Below are 17,071 nucleotides of genomic sequence, written 5' to 3' on the forward strand. Positions count from 1 at the left end.
TTACATCCAAAATTTAAGTTTAGTAAGGATTTAATGCCCACCCCCCCACACACACACACACCAAACATTCAGAAGTAGTGTCTGTTTAAAAACAGTGGTGGTGGATGTTTAAGTTTTTACTACTTGTACACCACTGGGTTGCTGCTGGAGTGATTTTAGTTTTTGTTTTTTGTTGGACATATTTAAAAATACTCATTAAATCGTTACAGTTGAGTGCACCTCCAGGTGTTTCTGCAGTTACCTCCTACTGTGCCTCTAGGCATCAAATATTGCTTTTTCATATTTGCATTAATAATTCCAAACCCATGCTACGTACAAGGTATCAGAATACTTTATCTTGAAGCATACATTAATGCAAACACAATTGTAATGATATTTGACCTCTGTCAATGAATATTTGTTAGAAATGTAAAGTGATAACTTATTTTTTTAAAGGCTGAAGCCACATCCACTGGGAGTTAAAGGTACACACTCAAAAGAGCTGTACTGGAGAGAATGGCTTAATAATGGCTGCCATTAAAAATTTCTTACCTCCACAACTCTCAGCTGTCTACATTTTCAAAGAATGTCCATGTTTTTACTTCATTTTTAAGGTGCATTCCTCATAAAAATTTAGTTTTGTTAGCAAATCATTGGGGATTGAAGTCTCTGAATAATAACATACATTTGAGTTTCATACTGTTTCCTTCAGAAAATGCATGCTAAAACAAATCCATTTATTCTAGCGACTTTCTAACTGTATATGAGCAATATTTAAAATCTTTTCCTGTTTCTGAGTCTCAGTCACCTCCAATTATTTTAGACTTAATTTCTTCAGCTAAGAACTTTCGAGGTATGCATACTTCTTAAGAGCTGTTGCGACTGCCTGATCATTCAGTGTCTATCACACACACACTTTTTTTAATGTTTGTTTTAGTTTTATACTTGATAAACAGCAAAAGTGCTGCTTAGCGAGTATAAAATGAGTTGATCAACCTGATGCTTACTTTCCTGCCCACACACACACACACACACACACACACACACACACAAGCAACAATAAAATAGTGGCATCCTTTAGCTTCCTTACAGTCTCTGAATTCCACAGTACCCTAACATGCCACAGTGAAGCATCAGACTAATTTTTTCACCAGGTACTACCTGTATATCAACACCCTGCTGATTCATTCTCCAGTCACAGTTTAATCTATGGTCTGTCCATTCTCTAAGATTCATTGTGCTACTACTGCCATGTTACAGTCAAACAAGACACAGAGCAGTGGAGATTTGAAATAAAAGTGTGTTCCATTTGGACAGTATTTTATGCATTTTTCTAATGTATATTAGGTGAGTGACATACACTGATTGACTCTTTTGGCTTTTCCCGGTTAGGTGTGACCACAGCAGAACTCCAGTCTGCTAATGATTGGCAGTGGATTTTTACAGTGCCGAGTTGCTAGACTGGGCTACCCAACCTTCAAATAAAGCACACCCATTTATGCATACACCTACCTGCATGTCTTTAGATGTCACTTGACTGCAGGGAGGACATGCAGACTCCACACAGAAGGCGCTCAAGCCGAGAATTGAATGGGAGAACCTCTTGCTGTGAGGCAACAACACCAACTACTGCACCACCGCAGCCCATACACTATAAAATAATAAACAACTTTGGTAGATTATTCTATCTTTTCTATCTAAGTTATAACATAATGCAACCCAGATTCTTTCATCTTTCAGGTGACGATATAGTTTCACTGACAACACTGGATGAAGTCAATTCCCGATGCACTCTCTGTGACAGGTCTGGTAATCATATTACTAACCAATAGGATATTATTCCCTTTTGTATAATTATATTTGTCAAAAATATATTGTATTGACAGAAGCTTCAACTACAATAGATGGCGGGAATAAGCACACTGCCAAAAGATCTGTGTTTATCTCTTTGAAAAAAATAAGCTGCTGAGAGTTTTACATTTATGTGAAACTTCCTCAACTTTCCTTTGAATAAACAATGTATTTTCTAAACTGAGTCTATTAAATCTAGTACTAGCAAGAACTGTCCACATGTATGGAACTTTCATTTAATTTTATCCTAAACAAAATATCATTTACTTATCCAAAGTTTAGCAGTCTTTCAGTTCAAATTACTGCCTTTGCTGACAATATCATTAAATATGCTTCCTGTTAAAAAAATTACATCCTTTGTATCCTGTTGAGTACTGACTGCTTCACTCAAGTATTCACTTAGAAACTATCTCAAGCAATCTCTCCTGTCTGCATTTAATAATAATTGCACATCTTACTACTATAAATGTATTTCCTTTTAAACTGGTAACTAGCATTAAATATTTAGCTGTAGCATTTAAATAATGCCAAACAACACCTAATTTGTTTGGATAAAACACAAATGAATACTGTGTTTTTCAGTCAAAGGGAGTTTCAACATCTCTTATTTATTTTGTATTTTATTTATTGTATGAAGTAATACTGGTATGATACAGGGTATGCAAACAACCATACGCTTCGCAAGGATGCATGCAGGGTCAAGCCAACAATGTAAACCACCAACGACCAGCAAAAAACGATAGTGAACATGCAGTAATGAAGAAATAATGATTATTTATTTATAATTCCTTCAAATCCAGACCGGTTTCGGCTATTCAGCCTTTATCAATGAATAGAAAAACTTTACTGTATTCATTGATAAAGGCTGAATAGCCGAAACTGGTCTGGATTTGAAGGAATTATAAATAAATAATCATTATTTCTTCATTACTGCGTGTTCACTATCGTTTTTTGCTGGTCGTTGGTGGTTTACATGATACAGGGTATCACATTTCTGTGGCGAGGCCACCTGTCATGTAGTTTTGACCAAAATTACTTTAACCAATACAGGGAAGCATCTTTTGGTGTGAATCTGTTAAGGGAGCTCTTTGTCAGATGATAATCACATGGCACCATCATGTGACATAGCAGATGTGCCATGATAAGCCCTGCAACATCTGAATACCAGTAAGGGGATATTGAATTGCTATGTGTAAGAAATAACAGGGGCTGTAGGCTACAAAGAGTGGATGTTGCAATAGCAAGAAAGATGTTGCCAGTATATGTAATGTAATATGAGTTATTTGGTGTGATTGGGTGGACAATGCACATAATTGTTTGCATTTGTGTGCAACCAAAATAGAAACTCGATACCAAAATTCTAGTCTGTGCAGTACTTCAATAACGTACACACAGCGTCACAATAAATGCAAGCTACCCTTGTTGTACAAATCTGCTAACAGTATTATGTTTTCTGTTTTGTGTTTATCACTATGCAACCGCCTTAGGAATTAGCTGTGTGTGTTGCAGACACATTTATTTAGTGACTGCATTCTGTGCAGTTTGTAAGCATGCTGTGTTGTAGTACACAATATGTTCAGCCTGCAGCAGCTGCTATGATACATTTCATCTGCTCCCATAATTTTTTTCAATAAGTCATTTATCAGCTATAATCATTTTCCTCTAAGTCTTTCTTCAGAGCTGATCATAATGATGTATTAAAATTTCACAATTACATGTATCTTCCCGTATCTCAAATCAAAAACATGTACTTCCAAAAACGAATGGTGGGCTTAAGATACCAAAGCTTTACAATTATAATTTAATGTCCAGAGCTGTAACCATAATTTGTACTTTTATATTTTAGCTTGCAAAAATGACAGCTTCCCATACGGATTCAGCTATTGTCTAAAAACTTCCTGTCTAGGAATATTTCTCAAAATACATTTCCATTTTTATCAGAGGATGAACTGTCTCAATTGAAAAATTATTTTTAGAGGATTAATGATCACTTCCCAAAATCTTGTGTGCTTTCTAAATTAATTAATTAAGTTTTGAGCTTTTTTCACATCCTTTCGTTTATAATTCTATTATTTTTTAAGTTAAGCCATTTATTTTCCTTTACTATGACCATTAAGGGTTATAAACTTTGCTGTTGTCTCCAATTGTTCTTGTTATTAGATATAATCAGGAAAAGGGTCTATCTGCTGGGTAAACTTTTACATTAAACATAACATATGTTGTTTTACCTCCACCACTGAGTTTAGATACTTCCCTTTTAATTAAGAAGTAAACTTCAGACATTATAGTTTATTTGTAAGCTTAAATCTAATTTTGAGAACATGAAAAATGCATCACAATATAGTAACACATGGTTGTTTTATTTATTCTTCTCTCCAGGATGAATATGATGAGAGGCATTACCTGGAAAAAAAGCTCATCAAGTTATTACCTTTTCTAACCTTTTGGTACCATTTGTTTAATGTCAGGATAATACCTTGAAAAATACTTGCAGCTGTAGGCAAGCAATGATTTGACTTATGATATGGCTCAGTATGGCAGTTGGCACAGAGGATTTATTCTCTCAGCCTCCATTGTCTGAGCAAGTCAGTTAAGCAGAAAGCATTTGTGGGCTGAGCTAGGAAAAAGGTCCATGGAGATCAGTGCTCTACCCCAGTAAACAAACACACATAAAATTAAAAATAATAAACTAGTAATAATCAAATATAGGTAAAGAGAATATTAATTAAAAAAAAAACAGGTTGAGGGTCAGCATAATGGTTAAAGTATTTATGTCTCAGGCAAAGACGATTTGAGTCTCTCCTTTGAAGGGAAATTGGATAGGTTTAAAATGGCCTGCAAGGACAATTTGCCTAGTATTAGCCTATAGGTTCATAGGAGGTTAACTAAGCTAATGGCCCTAGGGCCTTTACAAGCCTAGCCATGTAATAACCCAAGAACCCTTATCAACCATAGTTACATGGTCAGTGTTTGAAGTGTGATCTGTTATCAGCACCGACTGCTCCTGTCCATGAGGGGCATAGGTACCACCCCCAGGGTGAATTTACAGTCCTCCATCCTGTTGTCAAGGTTGCACTTGAATAGGGTCATTGAGGAGCTATGCTTCACATGGGGTAGGAACTTATTTCAGAGCAGAAGCAATTGCTGAGAGATATATCTGTCTCTCCAGCATGTTCTCTTAATGGCACAGTCTAGGTTGAGATCCCTGGAGTGAGTTATTCTTGACCGATTTGATTTGAAGATGTGCAGCATTTTCAATTAGGGCAGGGTTGGAGACTGCTCTGTAGGCCAGGCACAGGTTACCTTTCAGCAGCCTGTATGATACAGAGTACAGTGACAGGGCTTTCAGACTTTCCAAATATGTCATGTTTTGTAGACTCTAGATTCTCTTGGTTAGAAACCTCTTTGCTCTCTCCAGTTGCTGCAGGTGATTGGTGTGGTAAATATAGAAGGGAGCATTGCACTCAATTAGCACTCTGATAAGGATCAAGTACAGTGGAGCTATAGCCTCCCTGGTCTTGGTCTTGGATGCAATGCCCTTATTATGAGATGCGCAATGTAGAATGCTCTTCTTACCACCAGTGAATTTGAGCTTAGAAGGGTGCTATCTATACCATAATTAGCAAGGCTACTTCTTTGCCAAAGGGGATAATGAGGCATTTTTTGTGTTAAGTTTTAATCTGTGAGCTTGGCACCAATCATTTGCCTTTGTCAGCTCTTTCTGTAATACGTTAACATCATTGGGGGACTATAATTACAGCAAGTTTACAGTCATCTGCAGACTTGGTAAGACATAGACCATCTACCTTCACCTGGACTTCAGAGAAATAAATTCCAAACAGTAGAGGACCAAGCACAGATCCTTGTGGTACCCACTGGTAACTGTTCTACTGGTGGAGGTGGACTCCCCAGCTTTGACAATATGCATTCTGTCAGTGATCCAGTTTGCTACCCATCTAGTAATGCGTGGGTTAATCCCCAGCTGGGAGTATTTCTCTATGATGCTTTAATGGGGGATTGTGTCAAATGCCTTGGCTAAAACAAGATAGGTGGCATTTACTATTTTGCCCTCATCCAGGGCTTTGGTGGCATTCTCAAAGAAGTCCAGTAGGTTTAGTAAGCAAGATCTACCCTTAACAAAACCAGACTGGGTTGGGTCAAGGGTTTGAAGGTCATCTATGTCCTTGTGGATAAGGTACACGATGATTCTTTCCACTGACTTGCAGATAAGGCTGGTTAGGCTTATAGGTCAATAATTCCCAGGCTCAGTTGATGGACCACCTTTGTGCAAGAGTATTAATGCTGCTGTTCTCCACTCTGCCAGGACAAAGCCAGCTCTCAGGTTATGGTTAAAGAGAGTGCCAAGTGGTTCCGCTAGGTCTTGTTTTAGATTGTTTAGTAAGCAGCCTGGGATGTTATCTGGTCCCATACAGGCCACGTTTTTGGCCTTAGAGAGTGCTTTTATGACCTATTCTTTGGAGATACTTAGTAGAGGACTGTTGTCAGGAATGCTTTGGGATATGTCTGGTGGGGACAAGGAAGTGAAGTTATTGCCAAATCTGTTGGATAGCTAGTTGGCAAGTTCCTCAGGTTCGGTGTGAGTGGTACCATCCACTATAAGTTCAGCATACAGTTGGGCATTCCCTTTTAGGTTTTGGATGTAGCTGAAGAATGTTTTATGAGAGTGTTTCAACTCAGGACTGGCAAAAGCAGACAGGAGGAGAAGGTAACCACACACACCATAAACCCAGTCTCACATAGAACTATCACAACTACAAATCAAACACATAAACACACAAAGACATACTCGGAGGCACTGATCAAAAATCTACCAAAACAGCAGAGGCCTCCAAAGCAGACACCCAAACAACTGCCACCTCATGACATAACACAAGCAACACATAGATCACAAAGTCAGTGTGCAAATCAGTCACAGCCCTTAAGGCCAAACACAATGCCAGACACACTTGTCATAGGTGACTCCATAGTCAGACACACTGACGTCCCACTCACCAGACTGAACAAGGAGAGGGTCACAGTAAGCTGCCTGTCGGGCGCTAGAATCCGCCACATAACACAAGCACTCAGGTCACTCCACAGCAAGTACAAGTATGACTCAGTCATTGTCCACGCCGGTGTGAATGACCTGAGACGTACCTCCCTGGACTACATGAAAAGAGACATAGAGGAGCTCTCAGATTATGTAGCCCAGGCTGGTATGACCCTGACCCTGAGCAGTATCCTACCTTCACCAAGAATGATGCCACAATACAGAGAAAAAATTATCAGTTTTAATAATTGGCTTAATTTCTGGTGTCATTCTAAGGGGATCCAATGTCTGTCTGCCTGGAATGACATGCTTGACAAGCCACGCTGCCCATGAGGACGACTTGCACCCGTCACCCCTGGGTTTCCCGATATTGGCAAAGGCTCTTGCCACCCCCATAGTGCCTTTTTTAGACAAGGCTCAAATTCTAAACCCACCGCCCTAGAAAACAATAATGGAAAAAAACTAAGGGTAATGCTGCTCAATGCCAGAAGTCTAAATCTCAAGATGCATGCCCTCGAAGCCCTCCTCAGTATGGAGAACATCGATGTCTGTGATGTGACTGAAACCTGGTTCAAGGCTCCTGAGAGCACCCCGGCACTATCAGGTTTTACCTCATATCATGCGTTCCGGCCCCAAAACCCGGACCGTACCATAAAAGGAAGGGGTGTATCCATATTCATCAAGGATACCCACACCTCCAGGCTGGTGGCAACACACGAAGCATCAGAGACCATTCAGGTGCAATTAACCATAGGCAAAACTGCTCTACAGTTTGTACCATGTTACAGGCCACCCTCTCAAACTCAGGAACCCCACACAGCCTTCCTGAAGACACTGGAGAGTATAAATGTCTCTCCAAACACCATCATATTGGGTGACTTCAACTACCCAAACATAGACTGGGAACATTACTCAAGCCCCAATACCCTAGCCCAAAGGTTCCTGGAGTTAATAAACTCAAATGCTATGGAACAACTTGTCACCATTCCCACAAGAGGTGAAAATATACTAGACCTGATCATCACAAACATGAGGACAAAATGCTCCACACCGGAAGTATATCCCTCATTGGTGAGATCTGACCATAAACTAATCTCACTGGAGATCCACATCCCGCCCCCACCCCAACAAAAGACCACAGTGAAGAACTTCTCAAAAGCCAACTTCACACTTCTTAAGACTGGTGTGGTATCCTTCAAGGCCCCTGAGCCATTGGAAACCACAACCCACGCTGCTGAATCCCTTACAAATGCTTTCTACTAGCACCTCCAGGATTGCATGGATCAAGCAATCCCAAATAAAATCAAGACCCTTTCCACCAAAGGCAAGTGCCCGATCTGGTGGACCCCAGCCATAAACAAACTTTACAACAAGAGGAGAAAGCTACTACAAGATAGAGCAAAATCCCTAAAAGGGAAGACATCTCTGATCAATACTAGTAAAAAACTACGATCACTCATAAAATCATCCAAGGCCAACTTTGAGAGAAAAATCGCCAAGGACTCAAAAGACAATCATAAGGCCTTCTTTAGCTATGTTAGAAATCTGGGTGGAAACTCTCAGATATGCTCAGAATTAGTCCAAAATTATACAAAAATCACTGAACCCACAGACATTGCAAACATACGGGCAGACAGGTTCAGTGCAAATTTCTCCCCCCCCCCCACCAAAAGGAGAAATATCTATCCCAGCAGAGTGTAGCCTCCCAATCATCTCAAATGCCCAGGTGAGAGCTGCTCTCTCTAAAGCTAAAAACACAGCATCAATGGGACCGGATGGTGTCCCCGACTGTGTGCTACATGAACTCAATGAGGAACTAAACCCACACATAAGGCTGCTGTTTAATCTTAGGCTTACCACAGGATACATACCCAAAGAGTGGCGTACGGCAACTGTGGTCCCACTCCACAAAGGCGGTGCTTCTACGGACCCTGGTAATTACCGCCCCATAAGCTTAACAAGCCTGGTCTGCAAAGCTATGGAGAGGATCATAATGGAACTCATAAATAAAGACATAGGGGACCTACAGACATTGGATCCTACCCAATTCGGCTTTGTCAAGGGCAGATCATGCCTCTTGAAATTGGTCGACTTTTTTGAAACAGTCACCAAAGCCATTGATGAGGGTAAGGCAGTTCACACAGACTACCTTGACCTTGCAAAAGCTTTCGACACAATACCCCACTCGGGTATCATAGAAAAGCTCACCAGCTTAAATGTAAACCCATATGTCACAAGATGGGTTGTAAACTGGCTCAGGGACAGAACCCACAGGGTTAGAGTTGCTGGTGCCATGTCAGACTCCAAGCCGGTCACAAGTGGTGTCCCACAGGGCTCAGTCCTGGGCCCCGTCTTGTTCGGCATCTACTTTTCAGAAGTGCAGGCAAACATAGGAGGATTGTGGCTGACAAAGTTTGCAGATGACTGCAAACTGGGCGCCATAGTTGAAAATCCATCAGACACAGATATCCTTCGGAGAGGTCTCATAGAAACGGATAACTGATGCCAGAGCCATGGCCTTAAGCTAAATGCCAAAAAATGTATAGTCATACCCTTTGGTAAAAACAAGGTAACCCCAAGTTACCACATAGGTGGCAATCCATTAAGCACAGAAGAGGTTATCAGGGACCTGGGGACCCAAGTTGACAGCAACCTTTCTTTTGACACTCACATTGCCAAAGTGGTTAGGAGGACCTTCTACATTGCCCACCTGATTATGAAGGGATTCACATCCAGATCAAGGGAGGTCATTGTTCCCCTGTACTCTTCACTTATCAGACCAATGACTGAGTAAAATGCCCCATTTGGAATGTATCTTACCCGACACCTGCAGCAATTGGAAAGACCCCAAAATTTCCTCACCAAAAGGATAAAGGGGCTCAAAAATATGCCATATGCTGCCCGACTGAATAACTCCAGCTCTATTCAGTCGCATACCATCTGCTCAGAGGTGACCTGTGCCTGACATACAAGGCCATGTCCAACCCGGAATTAATGGACATGCTCCACCTCAAAAAATCCAAATCCACCAGAGCCACAAGAGCAAGAGACTTAAACCTCAACACGGATATAAATAGGATGTGCTGGAGGGACAGATTCATCACCCAGAGACTCCCTATGCTGTGGAACAGAATTCCGGTCCATGTGAGACAAAGCACCTCGCTGGCTCTGTTCAAGAGGAATCTTGACCAGTGGATGGGAGATCGTAGGTTTACCCCGGGGATCATCTCTGTATCACTGCTGGACAGAGGCACGGCAAACTAATGGGTATAGTATTCTTCAACCTAAGGGGTGGTGAAAGCCACATAACTCTGGCTAGGCTTATAAATGCCCTAGGGCAGATAGCCTAGTATGAACCTATGAACCTATGAACCTATGAACCTATGTGTTTAGCTAGAGGTGCTAATTTAGACTTGTAGCTAGCCTTAGAGGATTGAACAAGATATCTGATTTGCTTGTTCAAGCTGTGGAGAGCATTCTTCCTCTGCTGAGCAGGTTTCCTCCTGTTCTTAGATATCAGTTTCTTTCTTTTGTTGTATAGCTTATTTATACTTACAGTCTACCAGGGTGACTTATTTTTTTCAGGAAGACCTGGTTTTGGTCCTACTGGGTATAGCCAAGTCAATGCATTTGTTTAATTGGCTGTATAGAGCATTTGTGTACTTTTCTCCAAAGGATTCATTGTTGGCTATGTTGGCAGTGGATTTGAAACTTTTTATACCATCACTTAGTAGGCAACAGTTTGCTTTGGAGAAATGTTTCAGTTTTTTTACTCCTGTGGGGGTGACAGGTTTGATCTTTACTTCAAACAAGACAGATTTTTGGTCTGACCTTACCAGGGAAGGCAACACACAGGAATAATGCAGTGACCCACTTGTCAGTGAGCACTTGGTCCAGGACATTTGAGCCCCTTGTGTGGGTGCAGACACTGTTCCAAGGAATTTGAAGTAACAAAGTCCAGGAACCTCATAGTGATTGTATTTGTGCTCATGTAAGTTGCCCAGTCAATAGAAGTATAGTTGAAATCTCCCATTACCAAGATGTTTGGCTGTATACTGAGCGACTCTAATAAGTCCAGGTAGGTGGTGTGCTCCTCCTGGTTCATACTAGGGGACCTGTAGCTAGTGATGATGTGGAGGGCTATTTTACCCTATAGTTAATTGGACATGGAATAGCTCAAGAGAGTCATACTGTTTCACCAGTCTTGTGGTATATTTGGATTTAATGAGGATGGACACACCTTCACTTCTGGTTCTTTCAAGCTTGTTTTGGGGTCTGGACTTGTGAAAGACATTGTAGTCTTGTATGGCCGGGGTGCTGTCAGCAGCCTTGAACCAAGTCTGAATGGCTGCACAAACATCAGCATTTTCCATGATGAGGAGTGCTTCCAGGGAGTGCAGTTTACTCTTTAAGCTCCTAGCATTAAGCAGCATGACCTTCAGTTTGTCTTTAGTGGATTTTTTTTATCTCAGAAATGTTGTTGTTCGGACATTGCCTAAAAAAGACACTATGGGGAGGTAAGCATCTTTGCTAGTATCTGAAAGCCTTGAGTAGACAGGTGAAGCAGAGTGGACTGTCAACTATGTTTTCCCAGACAGACAGATACTGGATCCCCCTGGAGTGACACCAGAAGCTAAGACAATTATTGAAATCAAACATTTGTTGTCTTTATTGTAGCATCATCCTAGGTGAAGGCAGAATGCTGCTAAAGGCTAGGGACATACTTACCTGGAACACATAATCTGAGAATTTGGTCATGTGTCTCTCTTCATATAGTCCAGGGAGGTACGGTTCAAGTCATTTGCACAAACAGTACTTGTTGCTGAGTGACTTGAGTGCATGTGTGATTTGACAGATCCTGGCACCTGATAGGGAGCTGATTGTGACCTTATCCTTGTTCAATCTAGTGAGGGGGATATCTGCATGTCTCATTATTGAGTCAGCTATGACCAGAACATTAGGTTTTGAGTGGTTTTGCCTTAGGGGCTTAATTGTTGAGACACTATGTGTGTTGTTATGTGTAGTGGTGGATTCTGTTTGTGTACCTGTATAAGTATGTTGTTTGCGCTTCGGAAGTCTTTGGCCTTTTGGTAGGCTCTTAGTGAGTACCTCCTCACATGTGGGTTTGTATGTCTTGACCTTCTCTTGTGTGAGAGGGAAGATGTGTATGTGGACAACCTGTTGTATGTCTTGTTTATTTTTATGTGAGAGGACTGATTCTAATTTCATGGTATAGTTACATCTCTCACATGCTGTGTTTAGTTTGCTTTAGGAGCAATTGATTATCAGTATACTTGAGGCAATTTCTGCATTGCCTCAGGATACCCATGACAGTCAGGTTGGCTGGAGAAATGGTGGGAAACTGTATGTCCATTATGGCAGGTATATGTTGTAGTAACTAGGAGGGATGGGCTGGATGGACCAGGGTATGCTGTGAGGCTAACAAAGGCAGTTATTCTGTGGAAGGCTAAGAGTGAAAGACTGCGTCAACGCCTCAGGATACAAAACTGATTTGCTCACTAGGTAGCAATGTACAAAACAGAGAGGCAGTGGAGCTAAGGAGGGTTCTCTAGCAGACATGAAGAGAAAATTGTGATTCTAAGTATTTGGGTCTATACAGAGCAGCATTAAACCTGCAGCACAGTGCGCAGTTATGCACAAATGAGGGGCTTAAACACATGCAAAGTTAAACAGATTTAACACAAATAAGCAATAGGAAAGCCCAAAACTGAGTCTTTTTTCTATCAGTCCCCAACTCAGATGGGTCCTGGGCTACACACATCTGCCATATGGGTGCAGGAGGGCCTTCCTAATGTAGGATGACTGGTTTTAGTGTTCAGGTAATACCAAACTGCCTAGATCCAGCAAATTTGAATCTAGCCTATGCAATGAAATACAGAAGTACTAGAAATTCAAAGTGCATAAAAGAAACAGCCACAGCAGTAGAAAGAACAAAACTGAAGCAGCAATTAAGCAAAATACAGATGAAAAATTGCAATGCAAGCCTACAATATACATATATATATATATATATATATATATATATATATATATATATATATATATATATATATATTTATTTTTTTAATAAACTAAGTCTGATTTTCTGTGTACTACATAATGATTAAGTTTTTCTTGAGTAAATCATCATATGTGCAAGATTAAGCTTGTTTACATTTCTTAAACATAATTCATGAACCTTTCTTAGAATCATTCTCTTGTATCTGAATTTACAAAAGAAAGGGGTGTTAAATGCAATATTTGGCATGTTATAGTTTAGCATGTATTTCAGAGAACTGGGGGCAAGAAGGCATAAAGACAAATAAATCAGGAAGAAATGAATGAGATTATTTTTTAGTCAAAACTCTTAAAGCCATTGATGTAGAAGGGAAAATAACGCACACAGAGTCAAAGCTTAAACTAGCAATTACCTGTACAAAGGCATGGAACTGCAGGAATACCAAATAAACTATATAACTTACACAACTTAAAAAATGTTTTGAAAAACTGAAATTTAACGCAAACTCACGGATGTGAAGTACTTATTACTTAGGCTTTCTGACTTACTTCATGATCCAAAGAAATTGCTAAAAACAAAGTAAAAAAGAAATGATAAAAATAATAATGTAACTGCACTGTTATGATTTGCACTTACCGAAATCCACGCACTCTGGATTGTTTATAACCTGGTACATTTTCATATGTTTTGGAAAACTGAAGATAGACACAAAAAGAATGGTAAATATACATTTCCAGAGGGTCAGTTCTTCATTCTTCTAACTTTAAATACAGCTGATTAAACAATCATTTTCAATCTAATTTCCATCACAGAAGCAGGCTGTAAAAGGAACAAACCGGTTATGTTCACATTGCACTATACATTAAAACAAAGAAATGCAGTGGTATGAATAAGAGATTAAAATCCATTTTGGAAAAAGTCAGTCTTAAGGGACTCATTAAAATCATAGACTATTCGGGGTCTTCCAAAAACATTCACACAGTAGTTTTCAAATATACAGTACCTATTTATCAAACAACTGAATCTCAGAAAACCTATGTTGACCTCAGCATCAATGCCCTTTTTCCTATTTTGCAGATGGGTTCAGGGTGTCACATCAACAGTGACAATCATCTAGAGCCAATGCTCACACTACTGGTTGGCAAGCCCTGCAAATACAGAAGGATCTGCATGGCAGCCTGGAGGGTAAAAGCATGACACAACTGACTTTTTGGGGTAAAGGGGCATCACATCAAGTAGGGTGAAGTGAGTCAAAACAAAAAACTTATAGATGATGCAAGAAAGAACAGGCACACAACATACTGTTAGCAAAGGAAAGTATATGGAAATTATTTATTTATATAATTATTTCTTTCACACTCAGTAATGACAAATTAGTAATTTAATATAGTTAATTCAATAAGCATGGGATATATAAAAATGTATTTACTAACAAGCATTTTATATATCTATTTATAGCTATATATATATATATATATATATATATATATATATATATATATATATATATATATACACACACACACACACACACACATACATATACAGATATAAATATATATATATATCCTTATGTCACCATAACTTAAAAGCTATGTTTCAGTTGCACCAATGTACTCAATGTTACATTAAGCCTGTAATCCCTGTGACTATAGATAATACCCTGCAAAGTGACATCCTTGCCTAATTATAACTATAGGCATCCATCATTTGTATCTGCATTCATAATGAAATCTACTGTTGCTACTATTATTGTTTTTGAGTAAGTTTTTTTTCAAGTTTAGTGTCCTGGGCTAGCACTTTATGCTTGCCTTCGCTTTGCTGTTATTTCCTCCCTAACCCCCCCAACCCAACTTATCTGCATTTAAACTTCCCTAACCACACTGCCGAGCACATTTTCCCCAAGCTAAGCTATCATTTTCATTTTCATTAAAGGAATAATCCCAGCCCACCCCTCTGCAAATAATATCCATCAATCAGTTACACATCCCAACCATCTCTCCTCATAAAATGGCATTCTAAAGACACATCCATATTCTGCCAAGTCCATGGCATCCTCATACCTAGCAATCTTTATTGTTGTAGCAGATCCCTTCCCTCACACTGGCCTCCTACCATATACTTCACCTCATACTTTCTCTTCGAACATTCAGACTTCTAAGCCCCTCACCATTGCGCACTCAGTTAACCACAACCCCCACTTCTAAGTCCATTCCCAATTGCCAAACACTGTCCCTGCTCTTTTTCAATGTCCATTCCTGCATCTCTATTATAGTAATCTGTTACTTCCTGAATACCCATTACAAGTCTAGTAAGCACCCAGCTCTTCACTACCTCTGCTCCATTTTCATTTACACTCTTCACTCCACTATGCTCTATTTACTACCACTCAGATTTATTTTATTACAACTTCATGACTACTTCCTGCCATTGTACCCTCATATCAAGCTCTCCAACTGATTGCCCACATTTATATATCTATATACATACTTCACAATACTGTGGCATCTGTCCATCACTCTTTAACCCAATGTTTCTTTGCCTACTGAAACCAGTCTACCTTTCCATCAACTCTATTAAGTACCTTACTCCTCTTAAGCATATATTAAACCCATATTCTCCAACGAGCATACTAGTCACCCCATAACTATATAACTACTACTCAGAGGATATATTCATTTTAATCCATGTCCAGAAGCTACAACAGCTTATAGTTTAACACCTACTGATTCTATCCTTAATACATCTAGCTACTTCTTCACCCCTCGCCTTATGACACTCATATTGTTCCTCCTCAGCATCAGATGCCTCTGCAATAAATTCTAATGGCTTTATGCCTGGATTCTCTTCCACAGTCACAATAATTTCATACTGACTTAAATCTGTCTGAAACCCAACATTTTCAATGACTACTCCTGAAATCTGCCTGAAACCCAACATTTTCAATGAATACTCCCACCAGGCAACAATATTCTTCAATTATCCCGAATCCTCAAAAGAGCATGTGGGGTAGCACTTATATTTTTCAAACAATTTGCAACTAATTTGTTAATTAACCTATACAAATCACAGATCAAATCAGTGGTACATTGTTGCACTTGTAAGCCAATCTCATAACTAACTCAGACCAAATGATTTACTACATACCTTGTTTGGTGATTGAACCTAATTTTTATCTACATTCATCATTTATCTCAAATCAAATCAACATTTAACCAGGAAATGAAATGTTATTATCTTTGTGTATACCCCCTTAACACCCACTAAGCTGTCATTATAGCCAAGCTATACTTGAACATTGAATGCATGCTGATAACTTAGTGCTCAAAGCTACATTAATTTACATCTACTATTTTAACTTGGTCCTCAGACTTAAACTAATGTCTAGTATTTATTTATTTATTTATATCTACTGATCAGGATGAACTATTTGGGACAAGCAAGACCCGTATTCAACAGTGGCCCAGAGAGGAGAGCTCTAGTTGCAAGTATGCAAATATTTTTTTTTAAGATTAGCAGTTTGATAAGTCAGCGTCTTCACATTAATAAACAGATATAGATAACACTATTATTTGCATTGTTACTATATATAAGGGAATACAAGACGCCATCATGAGATACGCAGGTATAATTTTCACACACAAATTATGAGATATGCAGTTTCACAAACACACATATGAATCAACAGTTTTAACAAGAACATTGTGGAGTAATCAAGAAAAAAGTGTTATTAATATGTATAAATTCACATACTGGAAGCCATAAGGCAGAGTGTAAGAGTTGAGACTGGGAATATGAGAAGTAGAAAGGCTTTAGTAGTATGTTTCAGTCAGGTGGTGGGAGACTCTTAGGTTGTCCTGGAGGCAGTAAGAGCGAAGGACTTGAGGAAGTTTGGTTTGGATTCAATTAGTCTGAGTTTTACAGGTATGCTGTTCCACAGCAGTAATATTGCATGAACTTTCCAAGTGAGTTTTGTGTTTTAACAACAGAGGCCAATGCTTTTTCTTGTGATTGTGCCTGTGAGGTTTGTACTGTTACATTAAGGTAACTATGGCTGGACATTTACTGTTATGGTAAATTAGGGAGTGAGCCACTTTTAACTGTGAGCATTTGCTGAGATTGGAAAGTTCTAATCACTGTAGCTTGTATAAGGCCAAATAGTGAAAGGTTCC

General features: G+C 39.4%; 1 protein-coding gene across 2 annotated transcripts in view; it reads right to left on the minus strand.

Annotated features, from left to right (window-relative positions):
• The window catches only part of LOC122794329 (mucin-3A-like), a 1,511,548-nt gene that overhangs the window by 1,010,012 nt on the left and 484,465 nt on the right, over nucleotides 1-17,071 (minus strand). For both annotated transcript variants that reach the window (XM_044062634.1, XM_044062633.1), the window contains one exon: nucleotides 13,536-13,594. In XM_044062634.1, the coding sequence (XP_043918569.1) occupies nucleotides 13,536-13,594 (59 nt within the window). The remainder of the gene's footprint in view (nucleotides 1-13,535; nucleotides 13,595-17,071) is intronic.

Source organism: Protopterus annectens, chromosome 2.part1 (assembly GCF_019279795.1).
Source record: "Protopterus annectens isolate FY-2018-M chromosome 2.part1, PAN1.0, whole genome shotgun sequence".
NCBI lineage: Eukaryota > Metazoa > Chordata > Ceratodontiformes > Protopteridae > Protopterus > Protopterus annectens.